At 34.7% G+C, this 12497-nt stretch overlaps 2 protein-coding genes across 3 annotated transcripts in view; one reads left to right on the forward strand and one right to left on the reverse strand.

Annotated features, from left to right (window-relative positions):
- Positions 1–12497, reverse strand: part of LOC118185450 (ninein-like protein) — a 212267-nt gene that overhangs the window by 135830 nt on the left and 63940 nt on the right. The gene's annotated exons all lie outside the window — the stretch shown is intronic.
- LOC118185451 (XK-related protein 4-like) overlaps positions 1–12497 on the forward strand; it is a 46828-nt gene that overhangs the window by 20177 nt on the left and 14154 nt on the right. The window contains exon 3 of the mRNA XM_035355297.2: positions 5273–5505. Within this exon, the coding sequence (XP_035211188.1) occupies positions 5273–5505 (233 nt within the window). The remainder of the gene's footprint in view (positions 1–5272; positions 5506–12497) is intronic.

Below are 12497 nucleotides of genomic sequence, written 5' to 3' on the forward strand. Positions count from 1 at the left end.
CTTGTTTCTGGCTTCGATAAATCGAATGACTCTATAAAGGGATCTTGCGTTTTCGTTACTCCTCTTTATCATAAAAATTAGCAAAAAAAAAAGGAGGATGAATTTAACATTTATTAGATCAGGTAGAAAATGTAATAAATCTTACTATTAAAATGCAGACCCCCTAAAAAATTGTATATCTTACAAAATATGCAATGAATTATTATTATGCTGGTAAATCTCTAACACATATATTGAATGTTGTCGCCTGGCCAGAAGATTCTTCAACAGCTGTCTTATCTCACACATTTTAAAATTAGTGAATTTAAAACAAATTTCAAGCTAAAACTAACAATGAAAAGTTTTCCGTAAAGTTAAAAAAAAAGTGCTAACTGATTAATCACTTAAGATGGTATATGATTTTTTTGCCACACGATGTAATTTTCTTATGCATGAATCTACACTAAATGAGTTTTTCTTGTAAATAACTCTGATGATCAACACCAAAGTTATGAATGCAACTGAAAATTGTCTTTTACACCAAAAGTAACCTTTTTGTTTCCTTATTCTAAACCAAAAGCGCAATAACGAATTAATGAACGCACGATTCAAATTAGATAATAAATCTCTCAGTAGTTTATCTTCTCCCCTCCTATTCCGTAGAATATTACTTTCTTAATAAGGAACATTTAAGCTATTTTAATTTTTGGAATCAAACTTATTTTTTAAATATGTAATCACAATATCATTGAGATTTATACATATTCTGCAGTTGCAGACACCAACAACTTCGTAAAATATTCGAGTAATTACATTTATAATCACTCGACTCCTTAATTTGACGGAAAACTTATATTCCTTAATTAAAAGCTAATAACCTAATTAATAGTGAAAAAGGAAACCATCACTAATTTTTTCGAAAGCAACTTTTCCCGCTAGTGAGTTTGGAATCTGTATAATTTTTCCAAGTTAATCTGCACAATTTTTTAAGACGCATGTTTCAGTTCCCTAAATTAGAAATAATCGTTAAGATATTTTAAGGCAAGGAAAGAGATTTCTGTTAAATTTAACTTACGTTGCATTAATATTATATGTTAGCAAAAATAGTTTTATAACTATTTTGCTACAAATAAGTACGGTCATAAGTAAATAATATGAGTACAAATAAGTAAGCATGACAAATAAGCAAGAATTATAAGGAAAAATGATACGAACATCATAATTCTAAAACGCTGCTGCAAATAGAGGTTAAATTCCCTACAACTTCATCCTGTGCATTCAATTTCAATCCAGTTATTATTTTTTAGCACTAAGAATAAATGGTACCATAGTTTTTCAATAACTGGCATTTATAATTCAAAGCATTAGCTGCCGTTCCTGTCTAATCATTATTATTAAAGTACTTTGTATAGCAAACATTGTTATTACGTATCAATTTCTCAATAAGTGATTCAATAAAAAATTTGTTAGCAAATATTATTATTACGTATAAATTTCTTAATAAGTAATGCAATAAAAAATTTGTTAATTAAAGACTTAATGTGCACTATAGACAATCTTTAATAATATAACAAAATAAAGTCTGCTTCTCTGTTTGGTGTTGTTAGCAATGAAAAACGGGGTAAGTTCAGAAAACTAGAGAAGTGGAAACGTTCAATAATGGTTTTGCTTTTTTATGAAATTAAATGAGGCAAAACACGAGAAGGGTTATCTGCCTAAAAGGTGAGATGGCTTCGTGAAAGTTTTTCGAAGAAAATCTGATTCCTTCGGTGGATTCACACACTGTCTACCAATAAGTATTTTGGCACTCATGCAAATGCCAATATCTGCGGTTCTAATATACATCATGCCTTCCGCCGTTAAATGTTGTGTAGGAAGTTATCTGATTTCGAGAAAGGCGTAATCATCGGGTATCACATAAGTAGCCGATCCTTAAGGGGCATATCTAGCGAGCTAAATAACTTAAAATCGAGAGTAGCCTATGTAATTCAGAAGTGGAACATCAGCGGTAATTGTCGGAGACTCGCGAAACTGGGAGATAGAGACCGATGGGTGCTGAACAGAGAAATTGGGAAACACCGCACCCAATCGATTGCCCAGATACTCCAGGAGCTTCAATAGGCATCCGGGAGTGCTGTTTCGATGAATATCACCCGTAACAAAGCACATCTGCTTGGTTTTCATAATTGTGCAGCCGCCCACAAGCCTTTAATTTTAAAAGTCCAACCGCGGTACTCGGTTAATGTGGTGCAAAGCACATCGACAGTGGATGATAGATCAGTAAAATATAAACAAGTTTTCTGAAGCGAGGAATCAAGATTCACCCTCTACCGTTCGGGTGACAGGGTCTGGGTCTGGCCATCAGCATGGAGAACGCCTCCAGCCACAATGCACTGTGCCCAAAGTAAAGTTCGGCGGAGGTGGAATTATGGTCTGGAGGTACGAGTATTTCTCCTGATATGGACTGGAATCCTTAGTCAAAATTCATGGTAAGCAGAACGCCGACGTCTACTGCACTATTTTGGATGGCAGTGTGCTTCCTACGTTGTGAGAGTTTTACGGGTTAGGATCCATGTTACTTTCAAGACGACAACGCAAGCTGTCATGTTGCGATTGTTTGTTATGGTGACAGCGGGGTTAACCGGATGAACTGGTCTGCCCAGAACACAGACCTAAACCCTAAACAGAACCTCTGGTACGAATTGGATTAAGGGATGCAACAACCGTCCGACATCGGTGAAGGAACATCATTTCTTTACCGATGTAGCCGAGTGGAAAAAAATACCAACAGCCGTCATACAAGGACTTGTGGAAAAGCATGCCCCGAATGGTTGAGGTTGTAACTGCCAGTCGTAGAGTCTCTACCCAACTGTTGAATAAATTTTGTTTTTCATTTCTATCACAGGTTTCCAAATATTTATTGGTAGACAGTGTAGTACACAAGAGGAAAATCACGATGAGTCTATGCAGCAGCTCATTCGCCAGAATTGGAATTCAGTCAAACATACTAATGTTCAGACGGATCTTATCCACTCTCCTACTGATGACTTCTCTTTTGTTACTGAGTGCAAAAAGTTGACTCACTACGGGGGGCTAAACGCCTTCAATTGTGATAAACTCTTGTACTCTCCTCCTGTGTCCTAACAATGAGGACCCTTAGCGTTTCCTGACTTCAGCTTATCTGCTCTTTCATCAACTTTAGCGATTGCTTCTCTCTTATTTAATTCATTTATCTGAACGATGATGTGGAGGTAATTGCAATTAATTGCAAAGTACTCCGTAATCCAAATGCCTTGGTCCTACTGATGAGCTCTCCCAATCTTAACTCAAGCCATTAGTTTTAAGTTCGTGGTTGGTTGAATGATTATGACAAAGCATACGAGAGCTATCTACCTTAGGATGGTTGCCTTCGTGGAGGACTACATAAGGAAAATTAATTCGTATTAATTTTTAATTTTCAAGATATTCAGACCTTCGGCGAATTTATGCTGGTTTGAGGCGAAATACAGTTTCAACTATATACCTTATTCGATTATTTTATCTCAAACCCAGTGCTAATAACAAATATCAGAACAGAACATTAGACAGGAAGAACTTACTCTGTGTGTTTTACCAAAAGAATTTTTTGAAAAAAAATTTTGCGGTTTTGCAGCTGAGGATGGTGGTTCGGTGAAACCATCGAAACTAGTCCTGTGAAAATTTTGTAAATATAACGCTGATTTTTGTTGTTTGACTTCTGAATTAGTATTTATTCGGCGTGTTATTGTGTCTTAATAATGTTAAATATTGCTTAAATTTTATAAAATTTAAAACCACATATATAAATGAACAAAAGCATATTGCGGTTTTCGGTGGTCATAGTGGTGACCTAAATGACTGTTAGTGGTCTTGGCTCGAAAACTCCTCCTGGTCTTGTTTTTAGGGAAACACGATAGTAAGATCTCATAAAAATATTGTTAGGAAATGTCCAGGCGCGGTAAGATAGCTTCTCCGCAAGCAGTTTTAGGGTTGCCATAAAATGGAAAGAGACAGCAGGATTATCACATTTGGCGAGAAATCGACCATTTGGCGACAAAATTGGCGATATGCCATGGACGGACGGAAAACTTTGGAACGAATTCTTACCGGTTTAGCCCAGAATGTTCTCGAACACAAGCCGAAAGCTATATAAACCCTGCTGGTTTATATAGCTTTCGGCTTCGTCTAGAGAGCTGCTAGTCAGTCATTGAGTTAGTGTCTCGAATTAGTCCGTGCGGAGTCGATCGAGTTGGCAGCCGGGCAGCGAGTGCCGAGTGGGTCGTCGAGTGCATCTAAAGAGTCTCTTAGTGTATCGCGGTTAGCGCATCGTCGAGAGAGTGTGTTGAGTTCCGGGAACGACTAAACCGAAGAGTCGGGAGCTGTGCTCTGTGTATCGTCGAGTAAATCGCGAATTGTAGCGCGGAGAGTCTCGAAAGTACGTAGAGTTCCGAGAACAGCCAAGCAGAGTCGGGTGCTGTACTCTGGTGCTTTGCAGTAAAGCTGTCTCCACCGTTATAACCTGATAACCTGAAGGCTCTGTCACTGATTGTTCCAGCGAGTTTATAGTAGATTTTCGACGACTTAAAACGTGACTTTGGAGCTGTCCTGATTAATACCGGCCAATAAAGTGTGTTTCGATATTCCATCAAGTGCTGTCATCTGTCGTCGTTATTTACTCCAAATCCACACGAACCGCGTCCGAACGTGAGGGAAGAAAATAACTTAACAACTGGTGTCAGAAAATAAGGAAACAATATTTTTAATATTGTTCGTATCATAGCCTTGAGACTTCTTAACTATGAAAACTCAGTAAGCAGCAACTTCATATCCTTGAAACATTTGGATATAGTTTTTCGATTCAGTTTCGGAGCTGTAAAAATTAAATTTTACTTCTTGAGGGAGGGCAGAACTTCTTATCTGGGCCGTATTGTAAGTACACTTACTTCTGAACATGACGACGACCTAGAAATTTCACAAATTATATCTAATTATTTCTCATTCATACTCACATTCTTACGCAGAATATTTCATAGTAACTTAAATAAATACTTCATAGATAAGGTTCATGTGATAGAAATTGATTACAGGAAAATATCTGACGGATATCTGCTAATTTTATGCTAGAAAATAATGCCAAGAGGAAAAAAAAGTCCTATCCCATTACAGTTTCATCACAATTGCAAATAGTTAAGCCTAAAAGTACAATTGCCATTCCCATACTTTATGTCTTTTAATTGCTCAACTCTGTATACCGATATTTTAAATTTCTTTCTAGGTACCTCCATTTGCTCTGTAAGTGCCTGTCCAAAGATCACTTAGAAGACCGTGAACACCGCAGTGTTATGGAAGCCCGGAAGAGAAAAAATGCAATACGCCAAATGACTATGAAAGAAGACAAACAAACTGCGACGCTTTGCTTGGTGCATAGTTTTTTAGAATCGGCGCCGCAGCTGATACTCCAGTTGTACACGTTAGCTCAGCGGACAGACTCAGACAGCATGGTCATAGGTAAGACCAAACTTCCTTGATATCTGTAACATTAAAGATTCAAAATAAACAAGATGGTCTTTAAAAAGCAATTAGCGCTCAAATTAACAAGTCTTTAATATAAACTACAAGAATTTGAAGAGAAAAACTTATTAAGCTACATATTCGTATATCTACTACAATAAAAATTCATCATTACCTTTAAATACAAGTTGTTCAGTCGCTTAGATTATTTCGCCTACGATGAAAAGAGTATACATAAAGAGTACGTACGCTGTTATAATTAACAGAAGACACTCTTGCGGCCTGTTCTGAAGCACAAAGTTATTTTATAAAAATATCAATTATTTCAATAGATATCAGCCAAGCATTTTCAATAGGAAACTTTCTCCAAATAAATGATTTTCTTGGGTCTAAATAAATATAAAAGTCTGATACAGTATTTGTAAGATTTCAGCTCCACTGATAACATACACCCACGCGAATGGGCAAGACAAGCCACGTTAACGTACTTCAAAATATTCACTAAAAAGGTCCTCATTATATGTTCAGCCAAGTTAACGGGATTACTCCCTGAATTAAAAAACAAACAAGAGCAACGTAGATCGCAAGAAACACAACACACTCTTTTAGCTATAATAACTACATAAAATTAAAATAATCTGAAAAACATTGTTCTAGGAACACACATAATTAAATTTTCTTCTGTTAAAAATGAGCTAAGTAAAACATTAATATTTTTTACCGATATTATAAGGCATGAAACTCATTTTCTACATATAATGTATGGCATACTTATTTTTTTACCTGTATTATAAGGCATGAAAACGATAACGATAGAACATAAGTATGAATTATACAGAAATTAATAAATTTTATGAGAGATTAATAAATTTTTATTTCAAAACTAAGCTGCATGTGAGCCCTCTTATTATGTTATCCCCAAATAAATCTCTCGCAAAATATACTTTCTTCATATAATACATACGGAAGATCAAATATCGTGATTAGCATTAATTCCAAGTGCAGTGAATTCAAACTTTTCTTTCATTTCAAGTATATATTACAATGTATTTATTACCACTGTTGAATGATTTAACTAAACAATGACTGATTCATAAAATAAACATGCTTATAAGGTTTAAAATTTTTCCCTCTTAGCATTCAAACGTGCAGTTCCAAAAATATTTTCAATTCTAATTACTAAAATGTTAAATTTGTTTCATTTCCATGAAAAGCGTAATGTGCTCTTAATTAGCACACAGATGAAAAGTTCACCAAATGCAAATAAAACTTCTTGTTCTCGGACATGAAGCTACAATAAATTACTAAATTAAAAACAATATTGGGGAAAGGCGATAGTATATTTTCTTCTGCCTTCAAGAGTCACAGATTGCACTTCTTTCATTAATTATAACAAGGCATAAGTATGCTGTCTACTTCATACAAGATTTTGTGCAGAAAACGTACCTCACTTTAATAACGCAAAAAGGAAAACTCCAGCTCATCTTGCTCAGCCGCCTGGAACCAAAACAAGAACAACTAACAGTTTTCTTTAGCCACATGACTATTGTTCAGCTTTCAAAGCTCGACTTAATATCGAGCGATGACAGAAACAGATTATGCTGTTATGAGTGTTCCAACAGCGCAATCGAAATTGTCATGAAGGCAATGGTAGGTTTAAGACAGCAGTTTCTAAGAAGAATAGGGGAGTAGAGACAGTTAACTGAGTGGGAGATACTTCACTATCTCCCACTCAGGATTACAGGTTCGCTATCTCCCATATCTCTCTGAGGTGTAGTGTCATGAAACACAGAGCAAGAAAGGCTGGATTCCACTACCAGCATTCGTTCAGACGTCTACCGCTCGGCATTAACGGCAACGCTTACTACTCAAGCAGCAAAGGCAACGATTAGTTTAATATCGCGGCCACGAAGCTTGGAAAGTATCAAACAACAATCGTAACATGTCCAGCTACGAAGTATGATTTTGCTTCGGTCGGATAGCGTATGCAGAAAAAAACGTTTGACTGGCTCTTCAGTTGAATTATACGGCTCTATGGTTAAAACCGTTGAAACCAGCATTAACGTGAATATGAGCCAGTTTCTCACAGAAAGTCCTCCACAAAGGTACCTCTCTAACGAAGATAGTCCTCGTGTTCTCTGCCATATTTAAATAACCTTATTTAACACTCTTCACCTCAAATCATTGAACTGACATGCATTCATTACATCTATCGTTACCATTTGGAGAACCGCCTGTGATGGTATTCATCCTTTTTAACACTCAAGTGCGATAGATTCAGGAGATTCTGCGACTTGTTATATTATACTTTCCGCTACATCTGTCTATCGGAAACTTCAAAGAAAATGATGTCCATTAGCCCTTCTTTAGGAATACATGTGTAGTACTATAATGCCCTCTTGACCTTCCACATTGCCAGATCTTTCCTCAATAGAACACGTACGGAACTTGTTAGAATACGAATTACAGTCATCTGGTAATTTGCTCAATATGTTCCAACAGAATATCTGGCATCAAAATTATCCAGGAACCGTTTGATGTTTGTATGAGTCTAAGATGTACCCAATATTCTCAAGCACTGCCGTCAGAAGCGTCTATATGTCGTAAAAAAATGTAAGAGCTCTGGGATTACATTAGTTCAACAAATGAATTTACTGTAACTGTAATCAATCTTTTATAAAAATCCTCCTCATTGCTCATGCCATGTTGTTCTACTGTGATTGAATAATCAAATAATATTTTTAAGCGTGTGATTTTGCTCCCATTTTTAACGACATATTATACATAAAAAAAAAAAAAAAAAAATTAAGAACAACAAAGGAGGTTCGTGTAATTTCTCTCTCCAACCTATTTCTAGTTAGTACTTCAATAAGCGGCTTTAAAAATATAAATAAAAAAAAAGAAAGAGTGATAACTATAGCATAAAAAAGATTCTTATTATTAAATATTCAACCGATGCTGAAAGTAATATTAAACGTGAAATCGAAGTTATTACTGACAGTGAAAGGTGAACATAAATAAAATTCTAATCCTTTAAATTCTGAGGATAGTTCAACCAACAATTATATTTTTTGTTGAAATTCAAGGAAGTACTCTACACATATATCAGTATATAATTGTCAGGGACAGACAAAATATAATTGGCTGACAAAAAGCTAAAAAGATAAATCTAGTGTATATAATTAATACTATTTAAAATACTGTGTAATGAACAAAAGAAATCTAGAAATAATGTTTTTCAATATATACATTTCATCGAAATTATTTATATTAGGCAATATAAGAATGCATGCAATGACTACAGTGCATTACTTCCTGTGTTTATGAATCGCAGCAACAGTCATGTTAAACGGCTGAAAAATTCAATCAGATCTTGTTATTAAAAGTCAAATCTTCCCAGTCTCATTAACCCCAGCATAAGTTAACAGGTATGAGCATTCTGGCTACATCGAAATAGACACCCCGAATTCTAATTCCAGCCGAAACTTGTAAAAAAGTACAGTAATATCTTGTATTTCCTCAAAATATAGCAAAAATATTTAAATTGTTAGATCAAAATGTGATTAAACTAAAATATTAATATACGAATTCTCAATTCTGTATAAATCAACTGATCATCTTGTAATAAATGAAACAGACTTCTTAACCGTTTGGGCCATATCAGACCATTTCTGCTGAAGGAAAAGATTAGTGATCATCAATATATTAAGCAGAATAAATCAAATTTGAATCTTTTAAAGACCAAAATCATGAGAGCCGACGAATTGATTTCACATTGGCGTCACTTTCTTTTCGATGTCTGAAAGTATCTGCGACGAGACGGAAGCAAAGAGGAAAGCTTGGCAGAGAAGAAATTGGTAATCCAATTATTTCAAGTTTCTGAAAATCAATAGTTTTAAGCATGATTCGAGGAGAAGCTACACACGGTTCAAGAAGCCTGAGAAAGGTGAAATGCTAATGGAGGTGGCATCAGCATTTTAAATGAGAATTACTGTCATTAACGGCTAATTATTCTAACCTAATTTGAGAACAGGAAGAGAAGGAACTAAAAGATGAGTTTTGATCACACAAGAGCCCTTGAAAGCGTTTTCTAACCGTGATAATTAAATGAAAAAATTAAGATGGAACAGATCCGGAAACTTTAACTCAGAACACATTAAATGTGACGCAAGAAATTTTCTTAAATTAGCACTAAATGGGAAAATCGCTTTGTTAATACCTACCACGCTATCAATGGTGTTACAATAGAAAAACCCTTTTTTCCCTAAACTAGCATGTTTATGAAACTCATCTAAATTCGTTTTCAGTAATTAACGTAACACGTTCATCGCTCTCCATTTAATGCAAAATAAATTAACTGCCTCGGTATCATTTATTCTTTCCAAGATTTGCTTAGTTAATGGTTCCTTGAGTTTTCATTAAAGGCTAAAACTAAGGATGAAGTATAAGGTAGAATTGTTGAAGCTCTAAATTTAAGCATTCTCAGAACCAACTCCAATAAATATTGTATTCATACATAAATGTAATTAATAAGTTCAAAATTCATAAAAATCTAACAGCTGATACATATTAAACATTAAAATATTTTACGTTTTCATTAATTTCATAAACAGCTATTTATTCCTCGGAGTCTTTAGAAAACAGTGCTTGTAAGCGATATTTTATTTGACTCTAATGACTTCTGAAACTCATATTTTGTGCTGTTAAAAAATCAGGTGTATTATAATGACAGAATTCAGAAACTATTACGCATGCGCTTCTTACATTTTTCAATAATTAATTTCTGTCAATTTTCTGAATAAGTAGCCCTGCAAATTTTAATACATATTATTTGTTAAGGCTGAATTAGAATATCTGAATGTAACAAAACACAAGAATGCTGATCAATACCTAAGGAAATGGATGTCTTCGTGGAAGGCCTTTCTAAAGAAAACTGAGCCGTATTTACACTACAATCGAAAAAAACATGAAAACATCCAACCACCCATCCCATTCGTAAGAATTCGAATATTGGTCGAATACCTGTGAGCTCAACCAATAGTCAAGTGATTAAACTAAAAAAACCACTGAAATACTGAGAGTTCGGCCCGGTTTCGATCGCATAGGAACGGCTTGTCTGCGTAGTTGGTTTTCGTGTTTTCCCCCAGTGTGTAACGTGAGGAAAAAAGGCCAGTTTTCCTCCACGAAGGCATCCCTCTTCTTAGACAGATAGCTTTCATGTGCTTTGTCATATTCCAATAACTACCTGCACACCAGCGATCAGCGGTCTTAAATACTTAAATGCTTGTGGTTTATTACTTGTTGAACAGAGATAGGAAAGGGAAAAGAGTTAAATGACAGTCAAAAACTGAAACAGAAACAAAATTAAGGGATATCGCATACTGACCAAAAAAAAAGCATTACAACTTTAAAAATATGTTCGTCCCCAATTTTAATGTCCAATAACGCAGAGAATGCAAATAACACATAGAAAACCTTACAGAAATCAGATAAAATATTTCGGAAAACTGCTATCAGAATTTGTTTCGTACAGGTATAAACTACCTTACTTTCAACATAATGCAAATGAAATTGGGTTATTAGCGCTTCATAGACTATGTAATTTATATCATACTCTATGAAACGATTAATAACGTCATAGAGTATGTAATTCATATCTGTTTACGAAAAGCGATACTCTGTATAAGAAAGACAATTCGTATCAAATATACATACAGAAAGTAAGTCATCCATCCTGTTCAATATGGCAGATAGCTAAGCCAGCTACCATATCATCAGATTCTGCCAGATTCGAATCCCGGAGAAGGTATGAATGATTGCAGTTATTTATTCCCCTTCTTGAGGATAGAATCTTGTGTGAATCTTGGGTAACGTTCTCAGTAAAGACTGAGGTAAATAACAAATAGCTTTGAACATTTCCGATTAATGTTTAATGTTCGGCCATTGAATCAAAAAGGAAGGCGGTACAAGAAAACTCGAACACGATGCAAGCTGGCAGCAGGTCAAAGTATCAGTGGTCTACAATTTTAGCAGCTTAGCTGCTAGTGGATCCTTGTGAAATATGTTCACCAAGGGAAAATAAAAAATGTTAATGAATGTTAATCATGTGTCTTTATCATACGTTGACGATGACGTTTCATGTCTCTGCCGATTTAAAATTCCATTTTAACATGGAATGCAATATCAGAAGTAACGTAACTGACTCATTCAATTTAAATGGAAATCCCTGCACTTACTACTGACGCATAATACGCATACATAGAACAAAACTGCATTTGTCTTTCTTTCATAGTAAACTACATGCAAAGCCTGGAGTGAATAATTCGGAAGGAGTTTTATTATGCCAAGCCTTGAATAACGATACTCATACCTTAAAAACATAGTTAAATATTAAAAACATGTACTGATATGTAAACTCATATAAGTGAAAAAATTACAACCTAGTAAAGATAACCAAACGGCATTTGAAATTAAACATTTGAAAAATTAGTTCAAAAGTTTTCATTAAGTAAACTGTTTGTTCTTCGTCGAATTTTTTTTTTTTAACTTTTAATTTTTAATGCAATATTAACATTTAAAAAAGGATGGAAAATATTTTTTTTTAAATAAATAATATCCAAAACATTTCTGACATGAGAAAATGAATAATCAAATATAAAAAGTTCAAAAAGACTATCAAGAAGGTAACGGGTGCTCTGTTTCGGACCGCCAGAAGCATTTGAAGAAAAATAGGCTTTTAAATGAGGAAAAGGAATTATTTATTTCATTTATTTATTTAATCCACATAAATTCTTCAACAACTATTCATCTACGTCGAGAATTGAAGCACCACTGTCATTTTATTCTCTTGGCCTTTTAAAAATGCACTAGTACAAATTTTCAAATCGTGTGCAGATGAAGTCAAGTGGTATTTGTACAAATAAAATAAACGACTGCTTAAAAAGAAGAGGATATATGTTCAAGAATTTATACTATATATTTAGACGGGC

This window comes from Stegodyphus dumicola, chromosome 1, assembly GCF_044657685.1.
Source record: "Stegodyphus dumicola isolate Sdum_Otavi_A_Nest chromosome 1, ASM4465768v1".
Taxonomy (NCBI): domain Eukaryota; kingdom Metazoa; phylum Arthropoda; class Arachnida; order Araneae; family Eresidae; genus Stegodyphus; species Stegodyphus dumicola.